The following is a 25676-nucleotide window of genomic DNA, read 5'->3' as shown; positions in this document are numbered from 1 at the left end:
TTAATGCCCCAGCCCTGACTGGTCATTAAATGGAGATCAGTCTTTGATAGATTTGTCAGTTTGCAGGGTTCCTAGAAAATGTAAGAAGTAAAATTCAAACTGTAAGACCACTAGGGTACAAGTCTAGCATCACGAATTTCCACGGATAATTTTCTTGTTACCCAAAGACCAAATGAATTTCCAGGGATAATTTTTTTGTTACCCGAAGACCAAATATATAAAAAAGCTTTTTTTTTTTCTTCTGTTTGATTTTTTACATGTGTGTGTGTTTGTGTTTCCTAGTGTATCCTTTTGCTAGAGTAGAGCTTCTAAAGGCCCAGCTGTGGGTGGGTATGTGTGAGAGTAGGTCTCACTTTTTGCCTTTTCTGGGCCCAGGCCTCACTTTCTGACCAGTAGGGCCAATACTACCCAATCCCCTCAGTTACTGATTTGATGAACCCCACAGAAGCCACACCTGCAGATTTCATGCTTACTTCTCTTTCCATTCCTTCTCAGCTTCTGATAAGTGAAGATTTTCCTCCATTCTATCAAGGCCAGCTGGGCATTAAATAATGCATCCAGTTTTATCTAGCATGTCATGGTGTTACAACAGGAGGGCTGTCATGTTATCTTAGTCCATGTATTGCCAGACCAAAACTCTTGGTTTCATTTTCCTTTCAAATCAATAATCTAGGTTGGGCATGGTGGCTCATGTAGTCCCAGCACTTTGGGAGACCCAGGCAGGCAGATCACCTGAGGTCAAGAGTTCGAGACCAGCCTAACCAACATGGTGAAATCCCATCTCTACTAAAAATACAAAAATTAGCTGGGTGTGGTGGCAGGTGCCTGTAATCCCAGCTACTCTGGAGGCTGAGGCAGGAGAATCGCTTGAGCCCAGGAGGCGGAGGTTGCAGTGAGCCAAGATCACACCACTGAACTCCAGCCTAAGTGACAGAGCGAGACTCCATCTCAATAAATAAACAAATAAATAATCTATTAAATACTTGGCAAATGCCTATTAGGCAAATGCCTATTAGATGACTCAGTTAACCAGATATACCATTTCCTAAACTTGGGGCAGTTGGGGGGGTGGTAGATAACATTTGATATAAAAGCATATAGTTATTTTTGAATGGCTATCTTTCTTTTGTGAATAAGCCTTTGTAAGGCTACTCTGAAAAATGAGAACTCACAATTTGATACTATCTACTTAGTGATAAATTACCTTTTAGACATTGAATATAACTGTTTAATTGAAATTACTTGAATGTTCACTATTCTTAAGAACAGTGAAATGAATCTCTTGTGTAAGATGGTTACTCAGCCATCATCATTACAGGCTGCAATGCAAACACCTTCTAGGTGGTATTGTTCCAGGACACTCCTAACTTGGGTCCATGTTGTTTTCTTCTTTGGTGAACCCCAACTTTAACACTTCTTTAAATTACAGTTCATTGCTGATCCTTAGCACAATGTCTGGAACAGAATAAGCACTTGTTAAAATATTTGGTGATTGACTAATATTTACGGTTAATACTAATTGCCATTTGATGAAAGCTTTTTGCGCTGGTCACTCTGCCAGGCCATCAGCTTGAGAAGAGCTATAGAAAAACTCTCTCCATCAGGACATGAGTTCTATCATCTTTTTCAACCCTCAAATCAAGGTATTTGTGACAGATACACTGTTTTGTTTTCCTTTGCTTGTCACAAATGAGGTAATTTGATATTTGAATTTCTAATAGGCCCCTTTCAAGTGTGTTAACAAGATAGTTGGCAAATGGGGTCTTTTCTACCTACCTGGGGAACTAATTACTACATGAAAACCTATGATAATAATGGATTTTTCATCAATCAAAAATGTGATTTGTAAAGTGAAAATCAATCTAGTTTGACTACTGATGCCTCACAGCAATAGAGAAAGTTTCAACTAACAATTATAATAAAACTACATGATTTATCAGTTGAGTATGACTAGCAATTCAGGTAGCAATCAGTCTTGTCCAGCCATTTTCTGGAATTATAACCTTGGGAAATTGACCTTCATTTTTCTACCACAAAAGGATAAGCTAGTTTACTAAGCAATATGTTCCTAAGCAGAAAGACAGACAGCGTTCACCCCTTGCAGACACCTGAACTGACTAATGGATGTGACTTGTGTTTGGCCCCTCAGCAGGTTTGAGACTGCAGATTTGGAAAGACCACTTCTCTCCTCCTTCAGGTGGCACCTTGTTTAAAGATGAGTTACTGAACATTTGGTGGTGGTGGCTGTAAAATAACTACAATATATCAGCTAGGACTTTTTTGGTTGCAAGTGACAAAAACAGTTCAAACCAATAATAGTAAAAAGCAGACAAATATATTGGCTTATACACCCAAACCACGGGGGCTGGGAGGGGAGGTTGCCTTCAAGAATTGAGCTTGGAACCTGAAGTGTTGTCTGGGTCTTTACATTAGCCTTGCAACTTGTTTCCGCTTCTCTCAGTGTCTTTGTCTCATTCTCTCCTGGGAACACGGCTACTGACATCCAGAGAATCACATCCCAACAGCTTTACCACCAGAGAAAAGGGGGCCTTTCCTGCCAGTGTTCCCCAGAAAAACAATAACATTTGAGAAGGCTTCAGAATGGCTTACCTTGGGCCATGTGCCCACCTCTCAACCAATCACTTGATTGACCAATCACTAGCCTGACTTTTCTGCTCACTCTTGTGGTCAAAAGAAAGGGCCACCTTTTCTAATAAAGGGAAAGTGGAGAGTAGACAACCACAAGAGGCACAATATATACCTACCTAATTATATATATATATAATGGTGTGTGTGTGTGTATACCATTTTATACCATTTACACACCATTTTACATACCATTTTAATGTGTAACATAGTATATTGTATATATTCTATGTATGTTTGTATTTAAGCAGCTGGAACTTGATCTGTGAACATGTGTGCATGTGTATGTTGCATGCATGCATACAAGTATGTATTTTCCATATATTTGTACATACTGATTCATAACTATGAATGGATATATATATTGCATGTATGTATTACTCCTATGTCTACATAGGAGTGTAGTCTTTCCATAATCCCACTCACATTTTTAGATAATTACCCAATGAATGCCTTTTCTATCTTCTTCTGTACTCCAGAGTAAGTTAGTTCCAGCCAGATTGACCTATGTATTCCCTGTACATGTGCCTGATTTCCTTCTCTGGAAGTCAGAGGATCACAGAGGCCTGGGCACTACTTCAGGGGCCTCTTGGAAATGCTGAGTTGTGTCCATGTCAGGGGTACACAGAGGGAAGCATTGTTAGAAGTGACCCCCTACATAGTATGCAGGGCAGTAGGACCAAGGTAATAGCACTCCAAGAGTAGGTAACGAGCCAAACAAAAAGAAGAGCCATATGATTAGGACTAAAGGTATTGAATCCAGAGAAAGGTATGAAATGGATCCACCAAGTGTAAGGCAATGATGATTACCAGCATAGACATTAGGGTTTTACTGTAGCTTTCCATGTAGTGTCCTTGGCCTACTGGAAGTTGCAGGGGCTGAAGGAAAATGCACAATACATATTCTGAACCTTTGCTTTTTTACCCAACTCTACTTTCTCTTCTTCCTCTGTCCCATCCAAATCCTTCTCCAAAGCACATGTCTCCCACAAAAACTTCCTGAAATTATTCCAACCCACAGTGGCATCTGTCCTTCTCATTTGGCACTCATTCATAGATTGTCTTGAGACGTGGTCATTGATTGAGAGTTGCTATTTCACCACCAGACTGAGAAACATAGTCATCTCTTCTCCACTCAAAAAATACATCCTTTCATACTTGGGAAAAATGATAAGTTATCCTTAAAATGACAAATCCAATATGTACATGTCAAATTCATTTGGGAGTAAGAGCATGGCACAGATATGGTGGTAGGGGTGGGGCTGTCAGAACAAAGGATGAAATCAATGAGGAGGGTGGTAAAAAGTCACAACGTTTTGATTTATTATATATTAATTTAGCTGTTTCCTTTTCTATAACAATTTAATAGTCAAATTTTATTTTGCTTTACGATTACATAAATGGGAATGTTCGGATTTTAATTAACAATTAAACTGATCAGTTTAAAACTTTTGGAACATACATTTGCATATAATTGCTCTCAGTATACTTATGTAAAACTCAAAGCCTCTATTACCAAATATAGAAAACCTATTCATGTCAGCTTTAGTTACATGTGTACATTTATTTAAATGTGTGGAGTGTGTGCTTTTATCGCCAAGAAAGTCAGCTCTCTTCCTTAATTGTTACTATAACCATAATTTGGGAAATTCTATTGCAACATCAATATGTTATGCACATCTTTAATTAGGCTAGTGCGGCCTGTCTGTCACAGCAACTGATCCTAAATATTCCTATTTAGTCTACTCGAGGTTTTAAAACGTTCTCATTTTTTAAAGAGGCATACTTCAGCCTCATTAAATTGTCGAGTAAGTCAGTAAGCAGCCCTGCACTTGCTTCCTGTGTTGTGGAAATCTTGTACCTCTCCACTTGGCACATTTCAGGCACCCAGGGAAAGGGCACTCTTCCCCAAATACCAGAAATCCTCTGTAGCCCCAGCATCTTAAGGGGAAGATCCTATCAGATCTGAGGAAGACATCTGTCACCCTCACTGATTACCAGAAAGATCTGGCCTTGGCATCCTATTGATCACCCGAGCTGGATCCTTTCATCTAGCAGTAACTGCAAATAAACTGCAGGTTGCTTGCTCTGAGCAACGTCTTCACACCAGGTCACACAACAAAAAAGACAACACAATGACAGAGTCCATGATAGGCAACTACAAATAGAACCTAGCCTGAAGTTCATTTTCTCCTTTTTCCCAAAAATCTGCCATGATCTCAACAAGAGAAAGCAAGATTACCTTGAACCAAGCCCTAGACTACCTTAGTCCTTTATACTTTCTCTGTCTGCTACAATTAATAATTTGAAATAAATAGTATTTATGTCAAGGAGAAAATAGGGTTTTAGGGTATTGTCAAGCATGAATATGTTTCTAATTTTTTTCTGGAAAAACACATGGGTGACATATGCTTTTTACCATATCCAAAGTCAGTTGATAATACAGTAATTCTGCCATAATGCTATAGTTGGAATCTTCATACTGTCATTTTTAAAATGGAGGATTGCATTATAGACACAGTAATGATACAGCAGGGAGGTGAGGGCAGGGTCTGTTGCAAAATCTAAATCACTCTGATCCAAGCTTTGGTTTGACATCATGGTTGCTATCAGCTTAAACATGTGTTGATGAGGAATTTGGGGCTCTGTGACCAGCGAAGACTTTCAGAATTTCAGCACTCACCCAGTTAGTTGGCACTCAGTTTTCCTTCCTGCTTCTCAAGACTTCCCCTCCCCCATAGAAAAGAACCTTAGTTTGCACTGGTTGAAAGTGAAGGGGAGACTGGGTAAAGAGTTAAAGCCAATCACCAACTCTGTTATATTTAGATCATCATTATTACAGTGGGAGGAATATTTTGATCTTTCTATTTAACTCCTTTATAATAGTCATCACAGTTTTCACTTGTTCCTTTTTATGGGTCTATATCAGGGAAAAAAATAAACAACTTGACATGTAAACAAAACCACATCTCTCCTGTGTTCCTTTTACTTTTAATTTTTATATTTCCCCTGGGAACAGATGATTTAAAAAAAAAAAAAAAAACCAGATCAATTGATAAAATGAAGCAGAGCTTAAACTGGGTATAATTTACTATATGTGGGACCTTCCGGACAGGCTGTCATAGCTTCACAAACCACCTATATTTTCAGTTGTGCCAATCCAAAGGGACCAGAGTCATCTATTTTTAAAAGGTAACTAAAGAATCAGATTTTGCTCCTAAGCAACCCTACACTCCACAGTGTCCACTAGATGTTTGACCTAATTCTGCTGCCTCCCGCTCCACTTTTCTTTAGACAGTAGTGAAGAGACGTTCTTTCTTGTACTCATTTTAGCTCATAAAATCTATGTCTAGTTACAGCAAATTCTGGCCAAGCTGGAACATCAGTCAATAAAACCATCATCAATAGTCATTGTTTGCAGATGCTCTAGGTCTGGAAATCACTGCTGGCGTGCCTGCATATTTAAAAAAAAATACTAAGAAGTTTAGTAATTTCCAGAAAGCATATGCATTTAAGGGGAAAGAAACTTCTGAGAAAACTTTAAGGCCCAAGATCTTGAAATAAGTGGATCAGCTTGGTGATCACCTGACTCAGTTCAGCTAAACCTATTGACCTTCTCAGGATTAGAATAGAATGAATAGGGACATAGTGTGTGATAATCTCTGAAGCATGGTTTTGTGGTCACTATTTAAGCTATTTGCCCTAGAACATTGAACTCATCACCTATCTTTTCAGCTATATTACTTTGGCTCTTGAAAGCTTTATCAAACTGTGTCTCTTATTTAATGGAACATTTCTGCAACAGATTGCACCTGAGGACATTATGGTGAGAACAAACGCACAATCATTTGGGAGTAAGAGCATGGCACAGACATGGTGGTAGGGGTGGGACTGTCAGAACAAAGGATGAAATCAATGAGAAGGGTGGTAAAAAGTCACAAAATTTTAATTTCTTCCCAATTTAGCCTAGAACTACTTGAAAATCTGTCATTCTCTTTGAGTGTTCTAATATTTTCAACTTTCATGCAAAATTTTCTGCCCCAGCACCTACATTCATGTTGCAATATGGGGTCTATCATGCATAGATCAGAACTAGAGAAATAAGTTGCCTATGTGTCTGTTAGTCTTTATATAAAATCAAATTGCTTATTTCAAATATTCCTAGTTTGCTTTAGATAGCTTAATATCCCATTGCTTCTTTTTAGTTATTTCCTGCTGCTGAATTAGGTGAATTGCCTTATATGATTTCTTACCCATGGTAAATGGTAAATAAACATCCTTCCTGGGATCAGAATATATTTTTAATTTTTTAATAAAATAGACATACAAGTCCAAAAAGTATAAATTTATACTTAATAAATGGACCGTAAACATCTGTGTAACCTCCGACAGGATCAAGAAATAGTATATTGCTAAATCCCCAGAAACCCATTCTGATCACAAACTGCCCACTCCTCTCAGAGGTAACTGCTAGACCCCCTTTCATGATAATAATTTCCTTGCTTTTTTTTCCCTTTTTTTAGTTTACCGCTGTATATGTCCCTAAGCAACATAATTTAGTTTCGTCTCTTCTTGTGACCCATAAATGGAATCATATTGTGTACTTTGCTTTATCTTCCATGTGGTCACATATATTTGCAGTTTCTTCATCGTCATTGCTGTATGGTATTCCAGTGTATACAGCACGACTTTAACTCATTCTCCTACTCATCAATATTTAAGTATATTCTAGGTTCTGGCTACTAGGAAAAATGCTGCTACATGTTCTGTCCATGCCTTCCGGCGCACGGGTTCATGAGCACCTCTAGTGTAGATATCCACAGCTAGAAATGCTTGGGCATGCAGTATGTAAATCTTCAACTTTGCTCAATACAACAGTGGAGATGTTTTTTTCCAAAGTGGGTATTACAATTTTTACTCCCACTACACGTATACAATAGTATCTGTTGTTCCACATCCTCACCAACACTTGGTATTGTCAGACTTCTTAATTTTTTGCCAATCTGGCATTTTGTGTGTATTAGTATCTCCTTGTGATTTTTAAATTTCTTTCTCACTGTGGTTTTAATTTGTAAAACCATGATTACTAATGAGATTGAGAACCCCTACATGTGTTTATTCCCCCAAGTCCAGGATCTTTAAAATGTACATATAAATTCTGGTCCTCTGGATTTTGATAATTTGATATTATTCATACTGAACACTTCATGCCATACTGGAACATACAGAGAAAGCAAAATAAATTCATTCATTGAATAGCAATTTGAAGCTGGGAACCTCATATACTTTGACCTATTTTATCTTCAAAATAATTTTGCTAGGCTAGTGTTGTTATTCTTATTTTGCAAATAAGGAAATTGAGGCTCTGAGGTTAAGGAAGTTACCCAAAAGCAAATATACTGCTTAAGTTCGTTAAGTGTTAGAACTGACTCTCAAACCAGGCCTGTATGCTTCCAAAGCCCAAATTCTTTCCAGTAACTTCCTAAGATATAACCTTTGCAAGAGCAAAATAATATTCAATATTCTTTTGTAAAATCACTGCATTAAAAACTACATCAAAATAATTTCAAAGATAGTCCAGTTAATAGAACTAATTAAATAACTGCATCTATAGGTCAGTTTTTCCTTTCACACTCCAAAATCAAATTCATTAATATTTAAACAAATGAAAGAGTCTTTGATATTTGACGGGATTTCCCATATGAGAATACTTCGTGAGACATTTTAGTCACATGTTTCATTTTCAGCCTGTGACAGGCACTTGTGAATTGATTAACACCATACAGTAGGTTATAGAACACTAAATGACAGCCAGAAATAAAAGTAACAAAAGACGAGAGTGAGACAAACTCTCCTCAAAGAGATACATTTTTATATAGGTAATCAATTTATTAGGACACTCAACAAATTCAAGCAATAGGCACTTTAAAAAATTAATTTAAAACCTATTAAAGGATAAACATCAAAGATCCTAAGAATGTATGTGTTATTAATGGTGCTTTTTTCAACTATAAAATTCTAATAAAAGTCTGTAAATCCTGCAGATACAGAAACAATTTTCGAAGAATCAAATTAACCAGAAGCAATGACACAGATATGAGATTGCCTACAAAAGGGGGTAGACCAAGCTTAGCATCCTTCCAGAATGCTAAGAATAACTCTCAGGACAGGAGTAGCATTCCGTGCATGACTCTACCCTCTACTATCTTTACAAAATGACCTTTCAATGGGATCTGATCCAAGACTCTCTCTGGTGATGTAGACACACTGGTAGCTTGTATCTTTGTTACCAACAATTTCAAACAGGCTTGGACTTTGTGTCTATGAATATTAAACTCGCATTCATCCAACTCCATAGAAATGAATAGTGAAAACAATTTTATTAAGCACTTCTATACATGTCACATATTTTATGAGGTTCAATTTTTATTTTACTTTATGAGACAAATGCTTGCTTGCAAAAGTGCTAGCATAGTGTGCACTTTCTAGTTGTCAATATACCTCCATCCTCTCCTGTACTACCAATTGGCTACAAAGATTTAAAAGTTCAGTGATTATAGGATTTACATGATTTTAACCCCTTTAAATTTGAAAACTCTTTAAATCCCATTATCTCTGCAGCCACTGCAAATTTTAAAATCAGCTTGGCCTTTTCTAGGTCCAGGTCTAAGGATTTCAGAGTTTTAAGGAGTATAAATGCATTTTTGAAGTTCTATAAAGAGCTCTCCCCAACCGGTTGACCTACAGGAAATCAAGCTAGCCAGTTCTCCAGCTGGTAACTGCTGATCAGAGTTTCTAAATGGAGAGATATGTACGTTATGCCACAAACCACCAGGAAAACAAGTAATTGCTTCCTTGCCTCCATATGAAACCAGTGAATCAGAAGATTTAATGTAGGAGGGGTGGCAGATTTAGACATGTGTCAGTAAATGTCTAAGAATAATAAAACAGAAGATGTTGTAAGGGACCCAAGCAAGCTCTCCGGGGCAGAGAGAGTAAGTTCAGTGAGTTGGAAGCCCTCTGGTTCCTAAAGAAAAGCCGTTACCATGGATACTCTCCAACTGCTAGGTAACCCTCTGAGATCTTACCTCTTGTGTCTTCACATTTATGTATCCATAGTGAGTTCGAAGGGGCCGCCTGTATGTGTAGGAGAATGGTATCCACTTTGTACCAGGTTGTCCAAAGCAGTTTAGTAGCAAAGGGAAATTCACTTCATTTACAAGACGCACGACCAGCAGGAAAAGGAACGCTGCTATGAAGCTCACAGCAATCACAGACTTTCTCTACAAAACATTAAAAAAAAAACAAAAAGAAGAATGAATGACTTTCAACCAAAGGCAGTCACAGAAGGAGGTTCCTTTATTCCTCTCTTTTTCTTTCACAGGGGTTGAACAATTCTGTCATTCAGCATATTTTACCTGGAAATGGAAAATAATTATTTGGTGACCAAATTGTCCTAGTGTGCTGGGCTGCTGAGAGAAAGCAGAGCTGCTTTCTTGAACTTTTCCATTGCATCTCCACCCTTCCTTATATCACTATATTCCTTATAAACTCCTATTCAGTTTGCAAAACCCAAATCAGAAATTTCCAACTACAGGAAATCTTTTCTAGTTGCTCAATCCCCTCCTCACCACCATGCTTTGACCCCCAACCTACCCACTCTAACAGAGGTAGAGTCCCATCACTGCCATACTTTAAAGACATTTCTACTGTACTTTTTCACTGTGTAATTATTTATGTGATTTTCCTACATGGATTTGTGAGTTCTTAGAGAACTGGAATGTACTGTGTCTTCTTGATCTCCGTATCCCAGGCTCTTAATATGGTACCTTACATACTACAGGCATTCAAAGAACATTTGAGTGAAACAAATGAATGAATAAATAAATGAATGAATGGATGTTCATATTCTTGTAGACACAGTATCATTATCACTCATTCTTCTGTTTCTGTATCTAGCACCCTCTATGAGTAGGAAACTCTGCCTGTGCTACAGGATGTGCAAAAGTAAGATTCAAAAAACTAACAAGAGGGGGGAAAAATTATGCCAAGAGCAGAACATTCCTCTACACATGCTGCCATGGAAAAAAAGCAGGAACAACTGCCTCTGATTGACACGGGAGAAAGCAAAGATGTCTTTGAAATTGAGCTTGATAAAATGCCTGTGTTTTAACTGATAGACGTGTGTGAACAGAGCTTTCCAGATAGAGGAAACAGCAAGGAGACGAGAATACATAGAGTTACTCATAGGCATACAGTAGTTTGTCCTACTGGAGCACAAAGAAGGAGTAAAAGCTAGAAATACAAATGGTAACTTCATGCTGAATTGCCTCAGATATCAAGCTAATACATCTATACTGAGTTTGCTAGGTGATGGAAAGCCAAAATAAATTTTTTTTGTTTGCTTATTTGTTTTGTTAAAGGGGATAGTTGGCCACATAAATGTCTTTCTCTGAGAAGTGCCTGTTCATATCGTTCACCCACTTTTTGATGAGGCTATTTGTTTTTTTTCTTGCAAATTTGTTTAAGTTCTTTGTAGATTCTGGATATTAGCACTTCATCCAATGGATAAATTGCAAAAACTTTCTCCCATTCTGTAGGTTGCCTGTTCACTCTGATAATAGTTTCCTTTTCTGTGCAGAAGCTCTTTAGTTTAATTAGATCCCATTTGTCTATTTTGGCTTTTGTTGCCATTGCTTTTGGTGTTTTAGTCATGAAGTCTTTGTCCATGCCTATGTCCTGAATGGTATTGCCTAGTTTTCTTCTAGGGTGTTTATGGTTTTAGGACTTACGTTTAAGTCTTCAATCCATGTTGAGTAAATTTTTGTATAAGGTGTAAGTAAGGAAGGGGTCCAGTTTCAGTTTTCTGCATATGGGTAGCCAGTTTTCCCAACACTATTTGTTAAATAGCGAATCCTTTCCCCATTGCTTGTTTTTGTCAGGTTTGTCAAAGATCAGATGGTTGTAGATGTGTGGCATTATTTCTGAGGCCTCTGTTCCGTTCCATTGGTCTGTATCTCTGTTTTGGCCGAAGCCAACAAACGTATGAAAAAAAGCTCATCATTACTGGTCATTAGAGAAGTACAAATCAAAACTACAATGAGATACCATCTCACACCAGTCAGAATGGCGATCATTAAAAAGTCATGAAACAACAGATGCTGGAGAGGACACGGAGAAATAGGAATGCTTTTACACTGTTGGTGGGAGTGTAAATTAGTTCAACCATTGTGGAAGACAGTGTGGTGGTTCCTCAAGAATCTAGAACCAGAAATACCATTTGAACCAGCAATACCAAATACCCAGCATTACTAGGTATACAATCAAAGGATTATAAATCATTCTACTATAAAGACACATGCACACGTATGTTTATTGCAGCACCATTCACAATAGCGAAGACTTGGAACCAACCCAAATGCCCATCAATGATAGACTGGATAAAAAAAACATGTGGCACATATACACCATGGAATACTATGCAGCCATAAAAAAGGAAGATTTCATGTCCTTTGCAGGGACATGGATGAAGCTGGAAACCATCATTCTCAGCAAACTAACACAGGAATGGAAAACCAAACACATGTTCTCACTCATAAATGGGAGTTGAACACCGAGAACACATGGACACAGGAAGGGGAACATCACATACCAGGGCCTGTTGGGGGCTGGAGGGCTAGGGGAGGTATAGCATTAGGAGAAATACCTAATGTAAGTGATGAGTTGATGGGTGCAGCAAACCACTATGGCATGTGTATACCTATGTAACAAACCTGCACGTTCTGTACATGTATCCCAGAACTGAAAATATAATTTAAAAAAAGAAAAGAAGAAGAAAGTTATGAATTATAATCAAACATCAGTGTTTAAGATGCTTTGGAGAAGGGAGAGACTATAGGTAGGTAGTGACTAGTTAGGAGGCTATCCCAATTGCCTAGGAGAGACGTAATGAAGGATGGAAACTAGGGCAGAAGCAGAAGTAACAAGGTGGGTAAAGATGTGAGAAACTTGATTTAGGTGGGAGAAACAGAACTTGGGCTACTGACAGGACAGAAGTGGCTGATGGAAAATTCAGAGATGCCTGAGATTTTGGGTCCATGTGACTGCAATATTATGGGTCATATCAGGAGAAACCAGAGTTGTCAGAGCAGGAACTGATTTAAGATAGTAAAAAGATAAAGCCCTTGGCTTTGTAGTTTTCAGCGACTGTCAAGGAGTCAGGTGGAAGGTCAAGTCTAGAGTAAGAAGGAGCACAGCTGAAGCCATGAAGTGCAGGGTAAAGACACAATAAAATATTCTTTCATATAGTTGGGCTAGGCCCCCTGATTCTTCTTCAAACTTAAGGAAAGCCACATAACTGTCTGACAAAGACCAAAATGTTTATTGTTTTTGCATTTTCAGCTTACCACTACCTGGTGGAATTAGTTCTTTTTGCTCTTCCCAGACTCTCCCAGGGAAGTCAAGAAACCTGAAGGCAGTTCCTGTATCCTCCCAGGGCCAGGGTCACAGCCTCTGTATGGGCAGTGGAATCAGCCCCCAGGAGTCAGCGATACCCAAAGACAGTCTTGCTTCTTGCTCACCTCCGATAATTTGGAAAAGCCCCAGCCTTCTGTCTCACCAGCCTTATTTTCCAATCACCTGAAAGTCCCTTGAGCTCTGCCTCCTCAACACCCCTTATCTCACCACTAACTACCACAGCCTTACCTCATTTAACCTTCTAATCATGAAAAACTGTTTTAATTTGCTCCTCTGTGGAATCATTATGTCCACAACATTGCAATGTGTCAAGGTAACAGTTTAATGAAGTGATGGATCTTACAAGTTTAAAGGGACATAGACCAGAACAGATGGCTAAATAAAAGCAAAGAGGCCAGTCACCCATTAAGTAAACAGGTAAGAACCTTTTTCTTAATCGTCATTTGGTAGCTTGTTGCAAAATAGCAGCTTGCTTTGAAGGAGACCCAGATGGGATTTGTGCTTTTGTTTATTCAGAGCCCAGCATGGCTCTCTGGTTCTCTCGGTTGCTGCATTGCATTGCATTGCATGACTTGGAGTTTGGGGACAAAGATGTGGACAGCCTTTATGAATCCACTGTTGTGTGCAGCAACACATACATAATGCATACATGAGAGAAAAATAAATCAACCATTTTGAGAGAAATTTCAAAACAGGATGAAATAGCAGTTGTAAAAGTCTGCTCTCTGGCAATCCATGTCTGCCTCTCATGTTCTATCAAAGGGAACCAAGTAATGAGCACAGAAAGGGTGAAGAGAGCAACCAGAGAGCAGAAGCCAGACACCGACTCCTCTGTGTACCACTGGGAGTGGTATTCTGCAGTGGACAGAGGTTCCTTCTGCAGCTCAGGACCCCAGCTCAATTTCTGTTACATTGCCTGGGTTTGATTCTTTGCCCTTCTTCTTGTATAGCATGAAAGTGTTCTCATAGTGCTAGTATGAAACCACTCTGAAATTCCACTAGAAAAGGCATACCTTCAAGTACACTGTGTGCTCCAGATGACAAGTACAACAGAATACAATGCACACTTGCCTTCTTCTAGTAGTCACTTCCACCAGATCGTGACCTCAAGCTTCAGCAACTACAATGAAAACCATGGATGAGACAGAAGCCTACACATCGCTGAATGCAATGAGAATGTGTGTGTGTGGTAGGGATGTGGGAGGTGGGGAAGTGAACAAAGTACTAATATGCATGATATCCATGCATGTATTACATGTATATCATGCAATACGTACTAAAGAATTTACATATTCAAGCCACAATTGCTCATTGAGTCCATACTCTGTGTAGAGTGAAAAAAACAAAATAAAACCATAAAAGACACACCATGCTTCCAAAGAGTCACAACTTAGTGCACCTGGCCAGTAAATAGAACACTATAATACCAGGCACCAAATGATGCTAATGGGGGATGCACAGGGTGCTATGGGAGGCCAGAGGAAGGGTGGGTATAGGAGGAACAGTTCAGGGAATGTTTGTCTGGGGTGGTGATATTCCAATAGAGTCCTGAGGACTGCAGGGGCCTCACCAAGAGAAGACGTGAAGGGCATTCCAGGCAGAGGGATTAACAGTTTGAAAGGCCATTAATTTGGTCAGGAACCTACAAGTCATTTGGTCAGAAGAATACATAGACTCTAAGTTGTAGGAGATGATGCTAGACAGAGTTAAAATAATGAAACAAAAGATAATAAGCCAAATAAATGAAGTTGGATGCAATCAACTGTCCTATCTACCCTACATTGGGATAATGAAAGGATAAATGTATATGAAAGTGCAATGTTTCATAATTCTAAAATATTCTCCACTTTCCAAACAAGTAAAAATGTATCAATCACATCATTTTATCTGAATTAACATTTAACACACCACAATGCCTTGTTTCAAGTTGTTTGACTTATTCCATCAATAAATGTATTCCATCTATGGCTTGTTCTAGTAACTGTTTTGAGTCCATCAACACTTAGCAAATTAGAAGACTCTACCTGTTTACACATGTCTTCTACATCTAATGATTTATTTATGGAAGTGATTGCTGCTGCCTATATTGAAGTAGTCAGAACATCTTTTAGATTCAACAACCACCAATTAGATTAAACAACACTAAGTACATGTCAGTTTATAATGTATAACACTCGGCTCAACAAATTTTACGTACTGCAAAAAAAACGGCATGTATGCAATATAAACAGTCATTCCCCTAAGATCAGAAGCATAAATATTAAGTGATACAATGGGTGGAAAATGCAGAACACAGTTCCAGGCACATAATGAGCACTCGAGAAACAAGCTATAATGATGTAACTACTGATTGTCACAGCCTCAGTGAACATTAGCCAGTGTTGAGCACTGGTCAGACCATATGAAATGCATAAGAACTAGAGATTTTTTTTTCTTAAATATTCTAAGCAGCTGCAAACCCTTGAACTGTTCAGCATAACTTATCCATACAAGTTCTGAGAAAATGTCACTGTGCCCAAATAGATCTGATGAATTGCTTTAGGGAAAGCTTTCTCCTTCTTTGTTCTTCATTTTGGGCAAGTCTGAAGGGGCCTTTAACAGCTGAGACATTTAGAATTTAATCCCCTCTGTGCTGCAAAAATATGCATCAAAAATGTGGCATTCTAGTTGCTTGCTCTTTAGAGTGGGAATATCATTTATCAGACTTCATAACAGAAATACCTATTCCAAAATAAAATCCACAGAGAATCCATTATTTTGGGAGAGAACACAAGTGCAAAGATCTGGAACTAGCAAATTTGCAATCTACATTAATATGTATATGTTTTTATTCTTTCTACTGTAGAAGTAGTCTTTAACCACAAAATAAAATCTTTAACTTTTAATCCAGTCTATCGCCAGATTTTTTGTTTGTTTGTTTTCTTTTTCCTAAATTATAACCAATGGTATAAAGTTGCGTTTTTTATTTAAATAATATTGTTTAATGACCAAGTAGTCACTAGTGTGAAAAGGCATATGCTTTTGTTCACATGCTGTCATTTATTCAAAAATAAATATTAAGGACAATGTCAACTGTATTATGTGTATCAGTGCTCAGTCACTTCACACATTGATAAGTCCCTACCCATTGCTTCTTTGTGATTTTATCAAATGCTAATTCTTCTCCCATATAAAAAGTTGTGTCATCAATATGTTATAGTTCTATTCTACGCCACTGACCAAGTTCCAAATCTAATTCTCTCTGAATGCAATAAAGCTTATTTCCATTTGCACAAAGATGAAGTAGCAAAGCACAGAGTATATAAATAAAACCTTCATTCATTTTATTTCATCATTGAATCCAAAATCTGGGTGTATCCTTCTTGTTAAACTATAGTGAACTCTAGGAAAAACCCCACTAATTTGTTAGGGGTATGGGTAAGTAAAGAAAGCCAGAGGCTCCCATGTTCTCATAATCAGAACTAACCCTTTGGATTAAATTTATACGTGTCTATCTGTCCAGCCACACTGAGAGACTTTGCTTTCTGGGCTTTTCATTCTATGTACTCGATATCTGTCTTCAGTTCTACCTTGTGAAAATCGTTGCTTTCTTTCTTCTCTATAAAGGGAGATATACTGAATCAATATGCTAAAGAGACCGAATGAGATAAACTTGTTTTTCATGATTTTACAAAATGAAACAAACTCAGTGAATATAGCCACGATTATTTCTATGTTATGTTGTAGCAGTTTAAAAATCCAGTCAGGCCAGGAAAAACCTAAATCTACTCCCTGAATAAAATAAGAAAATGTGCAGACATGTTAAAAACTCAGTTTTTTTTTTTTTTACTATAATTTAAGAATAGGTGTTAGAAAGTTCAATGTAACCTCTTACTATGTCATCTGATACATTCATAATGCTCATGTTAACTTCAAATTCTCGATAATGTCTGCAGCCAAAAATAAAAATTAAAAAAATTTAAAAAAAAATTTAAAAACTCCTTTGGAAAAAAGTTCCTCAGGAAATGTTGGTACCTATAATTTTTCTCTAGGACTGGCTTTTTGCACAGAAGAATTTATTACAGTGATACTCATGAAAACTCTATTGCCTTGATTTTTGTTTGTTGGATTTATAATTCTTACTGGACTATAACCATGTCTGAAGGTGACATACTGATATGTGCTCTAAATTCTTAAAGTGGATTACCATGTTGAAGGCAACCTATCACTTTTACACTTTTTTTAAACTACCAACATTTTGTTGTTTAGTTGAGTCTTTGTTGAATAAAAGGGTCATTGGGTTGCAGAGCTGAAAGAGGAAGACATACCCATTCCATCAGGTTGGTTCATACAAACTGCCTACAATAAGAGTCTATACAATTGACTGACAAAGGGTACCTAGTGTTCTCTAGCAGAAGTGGAAAAATAATTGCTTTATTTTCCCTGAGTGCTAACCAAGTGTACCCTGTAGTTGTCTTTTTAATACTGGGAATAAAGCCAGAGTTGGGCAAAATGAATTACATTTGTCCACAAATTGCTGATTTCAAAGTAAATGTAATTATCATGCTTCACATCAGCCTCTTAATTTTCCATATGAATTAGGTATTTTGTTTATTGACAAACTGCATTACAAAATCTACCTAAGGCTGGTACCAGTTTTTAAAATTTCTGAACCAGTTATATGAGAATGTTCCCATTGGTATGAATAACAATTAACAACTTAGTTAATTCACACACTAAAACATGGGCTCTAGAGGCAGAATATCAGAATTCAAGTCATCTTTACCATTTTCTTGATCTATGACTTTGGGCAAGCCACTTCACCTCACTATGCTTCTATTTCTTTGTCTGGAAAAATGAGATTTTATAAAGAATTCTCTAACTGATAACACTCATTAAACTTTATGCTCTGTTAAGACTATGATGATTATTCATGCATTTACACTCTATCTGGACTATATTCTCCTAACTAAGAGAAAACACGCCAATCTGAAAGTAATAATTGCTGGTTTTTATACTGATAATTTATATCTGCTAGTGATACCTGATGAAGTAGTCCATGCTTGCTCTTGGTATTGTCTTTCCTGAAAGAGTCTTTACTACTTCCCAAACATTGGCCACACCACCTCCAGACTAAGCTTTCCAAAATCAAACCTGATCCTGTCTATCCTACATTTAGATCCCTTTGGACTCTACAGTGTTAAGTACAGACCCTTGGTATGAGATACAATCATAATCACATCTCTTCTTGCCTCTCTAGTTCCACTCCTTCTGCCCTATTCAAAGCCGCCTCTCAACGTATTTCTTTTACCGTATCACATATTCTTCATGAGGCTCCTGGATTCTGTCATGTTGTTCATTATCCCAAAGTGATCTTCTTTGAAATTCACATTACTACTCTTTTCTCAATGATATCAATTATTCTAGTACCCGCTATGTTGCCTAAGGCTGCCCTTCTTAAGACCAGATATGGACTTGACCCATCAGGACTTTCCATCATTTTATTACCCTCAAGTTACTTGTTTTTCCATCAAATTCTACTACTGATGAGAAGGAGTGTTCTCCAATCCACCTCTTGCCCTCACTCAGATTGCACCCCCTGTGCCCTCGGCATTCTGTTGAGGAAAGGGAGGTGCTAACTAACCAGGAACAATGAAGGTAATCAGAACAGGTGCTTTTGTTTAATTCTCAGCTACTTTATAGGCTTCGTTGGTTGTATGTGACTTCTGCGAACCTCTGCTTGTCGTTTTTTCACTCCAAATGAGATGAGTTTGTCTCTTAGAATCCATTCTTACCTCCAAGGTGTTCAGGACACAGAAGCAGAGCATAAGTGTAAATTCTGGTGGTCCTGGTGTCACTAGGCCAGAGCCTTCCCGACAATGATGAAAATGACTATGATGATAATGACATCAGCTAGAACCTCTTATTTTTCTGTGAATCTACATGACCTTACATTAAATAGCATTTATCCTCACACCTCACATGCATCTCTCTGTAAAAAGTGAAGTAAGAAGGGAAGTCTCCTCTCCCATCTCTCCCTTTCCTGTCCTCCATGTTTCAAGCTGGACTTCTCAACCTTCTCCAAAGCCCCTTTGCTACCCAGTTACTGTGACCTTTTTCATGCTGCACCTCCTGGCCCCCTTGCTGTATTCTACCACCTCCATCTCTGCAAGTGCCAATATAACTCAGCTCAAAGAGTGTTTCCCCCATAAAGCCTTTATTCCTCCTTGGCTTCTAGTTCATGGATAAGGGTGGGGTGGGATGGGGTGGATGGAGAAAGAAGATGGGGAAAAGAGGGAAGAAGGAGAGTGGAGGGAGAAAGGAAGGGAGGGAAGGAGAGAAAGGTTCCCCCTTAATTTTCTCTTTGAAAATTTCTTGAGGACATGGAGAAAATCTGAGAAATATCTCTCATAACGCAGTATCAAGCAAAATGTCTTTAACTTAGAAAATATTCAGTAAATATTTGTGGAAGACATGAAAGAATGAAAGAGAGAAAAAAGGAAGAATAGAGGCATTAAATGATTTTTTTTCTAAATATAAGTCCTAAATTATTTCAAAAGTTTCAGATTCAGATTATTATAAAAATGTTTTCCCATAAAAGAAAAAAGGCAATTTTTTTTCTTTTTTTTCTTAATTCATCTCACTTTAAGATTTCTGTGTAGATTTGAGGTGAATGTGGTGGGAAGAAGACGGAGAGGGTTAGGGTGTGAAATATAAAGAGAAGTGAGAAAAATTTAAACATTTGTTAAACTGGACTTTTTACTAGGAAATTGCTTTGAAGTTCCTGATAGAACTTGTAAATCTGAATGGTGATAAACTAGTAAACCTGCTTGGAGCAACATTTTTTATATGGCACATAATGAAAAGGCTTACAAGAATCCATATTTTTTAGATAATCAACTCTTGTCTGAGATTGACAGCACTTAGAGCTAGAATCCCATATCATGGAATGAGAAATAGATAACAAAAGAATCTTCTGATAAGGACAATAGCCTATATTTTTAGTGGAAGGGACTTGCAACAGCTCACCATGTACTCAGCAAGTATCAGGCATTATGCCAAGTACTTCACAAAGCTAAAAGTGGATTCTCACCAGGGGTGTACCTGTAGACTCAGGTGGTCAAGTTACACTAATAAGGCAAGAGAATAGGGTCTGGAGGCAGGGAACCTAAGGCCGTTTCACATTGACTTCCTAGGACTAAATTGAAATAAAAACCCTAACTTTCCACAGCTAGGTAACAAAAGGACCAGAGACTACTCCCTTTGCAAAACCGCACCTTTTCTAGGTGGCAGATGGAAAATGGAAAGTATCTCTGATTGCTTTTTGCAACCAATCAGATGCTTGCATAGGAGTGTGACCTATGAAACTTCACTTCAGCCTTTGATTAATTGCTGTCTGCAACCAATCCGACTGATTGTGGGCCAAGTCTTCGCTTGCATAGAAGTGCAACTTTGTAACGTCACTTTAGCCTCTGATTGGTTGCAGAAAGCTTGCATAGGACTGTGACCTTTGTAACCCAGCCTCTGATTGGTTGCTTTCTGCAACCAGTCGGAGTGGTTGCAGACCACCACTGCATTTACATGAGGTGAACACCAAGTGGCCAATGGGAAACCTCTGGGGGTATTTAGACCTGAGAACCTTCTGCATCCAGGCCCTTGAGCCCCTTACACTCTGGCCACTCCCACCCTGCAGAGTGTACTTTCATTTTCAATAAGTCTCTGCTTTTGTGACTTCATTCTTTCCTTGCTTTGTTTGTGTGTTTTGTGCAATTCTTTGTTCAAAACGCCCATAACCTGGACACCCTCCACCGGTAACACTAAGTGAGACAATATGTGCAACCCTGGGCACACAGTATATGTTTTCTTACCTAAAATTGGGGAAAATAAGTGTACCTATCTAATATAATTATTGAAGGTTTAAATGAGTTATCACATATAAAAAGCCCTTAGAGCACTGCCTGGCAAAAGGGAAGTACTAAGTAAATGCTAGCTTTTATTGTTACAGTGGTTCATCAGCTATAAGAGACCATCAATTGTTAGTCACACTGTTACTCTAAATAGAATAAGAAAGAAAAATAAGATGGGGAGTCTAATAAGAGACCTCTGCAAAAAGCTGAAACACCAAACAGCGATTCCCTTTTAGCCCTAGAATATGCCAGAAAGAAAGCTTCCATTCAGAAAGGCACAGCAAGAAGAGAAAGAGGAAAAATAATCTTCCCTGAGAACTTGAACCACAAGCAGATACTCATGCAGGTTTCTGATACAAGTTCATACTGACAGTGTGGGGGGGAAAAAAAACACCTCAGCAAATAATTTTAAATGGTCTCATGTTGGTAGTGCCCGCAGGTGATCATGTGAAATAAGGCCAATCCTATGCGGACAAATTTAACTTTGTTGCAGGCTGATAGTGACTGCAAGGAAGTACTGAGTACAAGTATTCTTAGGTATGTGAAAATGTGGGAAAACATTTTAAAAATCAATGAAATATGGTGGTATCATTGTTGTCGCTGCTGTGGTCACCACCACCATCATCATCCTCGGGAACAAAGAATCAGAAATGGTGCCTGGACTATTTTAAATGCATATCCCTCATCCCACACCCTTAAGGAGGCATAACCAGAAGTACATAAAGAAAGGATGATAAACAGTCCTAGAGCTTCCCAACACATCAGAATTTACCAATGCAAAATACCTTTCTGAGTTTTTTCTTCTTGTCAAGATTGCACCTCTGAAAAAAAACAACGCTTCTTTTTTTGAACTTGGTTTACATTATGTTGCTCATGCAGGCATATCCTACCCTCTTCCCATACATAGATATCAATTGTGGTACCTCCTAGCATCTCTGTAAGGAATATACACCGTCCTCTTATAGGTCAAAGTTGAACCTCGGTAGAGCGACACATGCATATTAAACAGTCTTTCATTGAAACACAAGTAGAGTTTTGCTAGAGCACAGGTCTCATGGTGATAATAAATAGTATTGTGCCAAGAACACTTGCATTTCTAAGTAGGACAGTTTTCCTATCAATTCTGAACTTAATATTGCATTGACAGTCATTTGAATCACTAAAACAATACAAAGCATATTCATGTATTACATATAGTCTCCCTTGCTAGAACAGCAAAGGCAGAAACATCTCCACTATTAGGCAGGAACCTAGATGTAAAATGCACAAGGTCTGTTATCAAAGAGCCTTTGCTTTTTTTCTTTTTATCATCACCAGATTACTCTGTGCCACATTTCCAACAGTATTAGCAATCCCCGTCTGGATGTCCCAGAAGCAACTCAAGTTCAATAGTCCAAATCCAAAGTAATGATCTCTGCCTCTCTGATCCACTCTTCCTTACCTATACTGTTCCTCTGAGTTGCTGCCACTAAAGTTACTTTGGAGCCCCAAGAATTAAAATCTTAGCTCTACTTAATAGCTGAATGACCTCAGACATCTTAATTTTCTTTTTCTCTGATTCCTCATCTGTAAAACCAAAGGGTCATTATGAAAATGAAATACTTAGATAGCACAGAAAAGGCCTAGCTTAGTGCTCATTACATAGCAGACAATCAATGATCGTCAATTTCCTTTTTTTCTCCACATATCAGGTTGTCTACATAAGCTATTCTTTCTTCATGCAATGTCTTCTTTCCTTTCCTTCCTCTTTCTCTCTCAGGAAAACTTCTACTTGTCCTTCAAGATCAAATTCAAATGTTGTCTCCTCTGTGAAACTGTCCTGCCCCTCCAAAAAGATTCAGAGCACTTTGTTCTGACTGAAGCACACTTCACATCCTGTAGCAATCATGTGATTACCAAGCACCCGTCATCATTCAACCAAATTCAGCAAATACATACCACATCATATCCCACCGTCTCCCCAAGCAGACATTGCTAATCAATCATAGCACTATTTCCGCCTGAATCAGGATGCAATTTCAGAATCCTCTCAACATAATGTTGCAGGTGGTTGTGATACTAATCAGTTTACCACTTAGCACTAAACAGGGAGCAGCTTAAGGACAGAGGCTATATCTAGATAAGTGTACAAGCTGTCTGACCACAAGTCAGATTGTTAACCTCTCTAGGTTTCAGTTTCCTCATCTGTACATCCATTTTTTAGTGATCTCTGCTGGCTCCTGGGTTTAATGACTCTATGATGATAACCGAGGGACCTTGATTGTCTAGAGCTGGTATCACTAGAAAAGGGGTTTGCAGCACAGCTTTGCACATGGCTCCCACTCTGGCCCACATCCATTTCTTATCACAGAGTTAGGCATGCCTTTAGACACTTGAAAATTGGAGCCACTGTCTACATAATTGAAATAGAAATAGGGTGAGAATTTCTGATCTTTCAACTTGGCAGATAGCAACTGCCACTTACCAAAGCCTACCTGATTGCAGCTATTTTGCACCTGCTGAGAAAAAGTTTGCAGCAAAAGAGATTATTTCCTTTTTTAACCCTTGGCTGAGAACTCACCTCCATATTTTTTCACCCAGTTTTGCAGAATAGATCAGGTTCAGTCTCCCAATATGTAGATGGACCCTGATAGGTTAATGCACATGGTCGAACATCTTCCACTAAGCCAAGGCACTCACAATGGGAATTTTAAATGTCCACTGAGCTAGTTTGTTGAAACCTAGCATCTTATCAGAAATGGTGCTACACAAAGCAAAGAGAGCCTGAGAATTTTTATGCTATGCATATTTCTTAAAATAAAGGGAAAAATCTGTTTCGTATCTTATATATGACTGCATAATGAAACTTTCTCTGGAGATTATTTGTTGATTCCATAAGCAAAATATTCAGATTTATTCAGTAAGCACTATTGTGAAAATATATATATATATATATATATATATATATATATATGAAGCTAGTCCCCAGGGAAGAATTACCAATACATAGTTGTGGAGAAACAGAGGCCATTTCTCCAAATTTTGAAAACAGATTCAATTGGTGGGAGGTAACTTTGTGCTGGATCTTAATATGCTAACTAAAACTTCTGCTCTGGTGCCCAAGACACTCAATGTATCCCAGCTTTGGGAAGAATTTCTCTTTTGCAGAATTAGGTCCCAATGACTGAACTTCTACAACCCCTGACAGGCTTTACCCACCATACCTTAAACCACACATATACATCCTCTTTTTAAAGTTGCAGTGACTTGCTAGACTGTGTGCTCTTGAAAACCAGAAGCTGTATCTGTGTTGTTCACTAATGCTTCCCCGCTGGCAAGAGCAGCCAAGCCAGAAGCCTTGTGCACACAAACTAGAAAATACACAAGAATCTGGGTATTTTGTAGACCCAATCAAGAGCTTCCCAGTTCATCTGTTTCAACCACAGATCTATTGGCCTAGTGCAGCAAGAAGAGAAAGGCCACCTCCACACCCTCATGTCTCCTTCAGCACCAAACCACCAATTCACAAGATGATACTTCCAGAACACATAATTTACATTCACTTAAAAACAGCATTTGCTGAATTTGCTAGGTAATTTTTCAAAACCTGAAGCTGGCCCTATATTCTTAGCATATTTTGACATTTTTATGCATTTTATTTTTAGGTGGTATTCTACAAATCCGGCTTTGCTCTTGATTTTCACAAAGCCTTTTCTTCCTGAGTAAAATAGGTGAGCAGTTCAGCAACACAGGACAGCTTTTATCTGCAAAAAAATCTGCCTTTCAGCAGAGCAGACAGTACAAGCAAAACGGAGGCAAACACATGCAATATATTTCCTATATATGGATTGTGATTCTTTTTTCCCATGGGATGTACAAGTGGCAAGATAGTTTATTCCCATGTGGTGCTGATAGCGGGTCCTGAATATTTCTGAATATATCACTTTTATTGCCTTTTATACTGAATTACTGTGAAAGAAAAAAAATACTTTTGTGAAAATTCAAAATCAAAATACATTAGGGACTTTTAGAATCCACCTCTAGGACATAAAGAAAAGCTTAAGAAAACAAATACTTCTGCTAAGGGATACCAGACACCACTCCCACTGGGACAGGGCCCCTTCACAGAAAGGGAGACATTGCCAAATATTTATGCTGATGTTCGGGAAAAACTGCAGGTGTACCATCGGGTTTAGTTACTCTGAGCCCTGTGCCTGCTGCTTTAGAACTTACCATGTACATAATGGACAAAATTTGCCCGAGGGTGCTTTGGCCTATAATATTTCAGTACTGCATGCTGCTTCTGGGATTTGGTTTATGATACTTTCTAATGGTAGATTTCACTAGAAATCTCACCTCTCCTTTGTCCATCAATCATAAGGATTCTTGTTCAGTATATATCATGTGTTGGTTTTTTGGGTAAGTTTTTAAGATAGATCTTCTCCTCTTTCTACACAATTAAGAATTCCACCAACTAAGATATGTTATTTAAATCTCTTTAATTGCCAGCTTGTCATTTCCTACTTAGGTGAGAGGGAGTTGTCTGTATGGCAAGATAAAGTCCAAGTGTCTTAGCATGTTATAAAAGCCCCTTCATAATCTGGCCTCTGACTATTCACCCAGCCTCATCTCTCAGCCTCCCAAACTTATACCCTATACTTTATCCATGGTCAGCTTTTTATGGTTCTT

At 38.2% G+C, this 25676-nt stretch overlaps 1 protein-coding gene across 2 annotated transcripts in view; it reads right to left on the bottom strand.

Annotated features, from left to right (window-relative positions):
* ST6GALNAC3 (ST6 N-acetylgalactosaminide alpha-2,6-sialyltransferase 3) overlaps positions 1-25676 on the bottom strand; it is a 560559-nt gene that overhangs the window by 312765 nt on the left and 222118 nt on the right. For both annotated transcript variants that reach the window (XM_050805207.1, XM_050805197.1), the window contains exon 2: positions 9735-9929. In XM_050805207.1, coding sequence (XP_050661164.1) covers positions 9735-9929 — 195 coding nt within the window. The remainder of the gene's footprint in view (positions 1-9734; positions 9930-25676) is intronic.

The sequence above is a fragment of the Macaca thibetana genome, chromosome 1 (genome assembly GCF_024542745.1).
Source record: "Macaca thibetana thibetana isolate TM-01 chromosome 1, ASM2454274v1, whole genome shotgun sequence".
In the NCBI taxonomy this organism is placed as follows: Eukaryota; Metazoa; Chordata; class Mammalia; order Primates; family Cercopithecidae; genus Macaca; species Macaca thibetana.
Note: the sequence above shows the minus strand (reverse complement) of the source record. Positions and strands in the feature narration are given on the sequence as shown.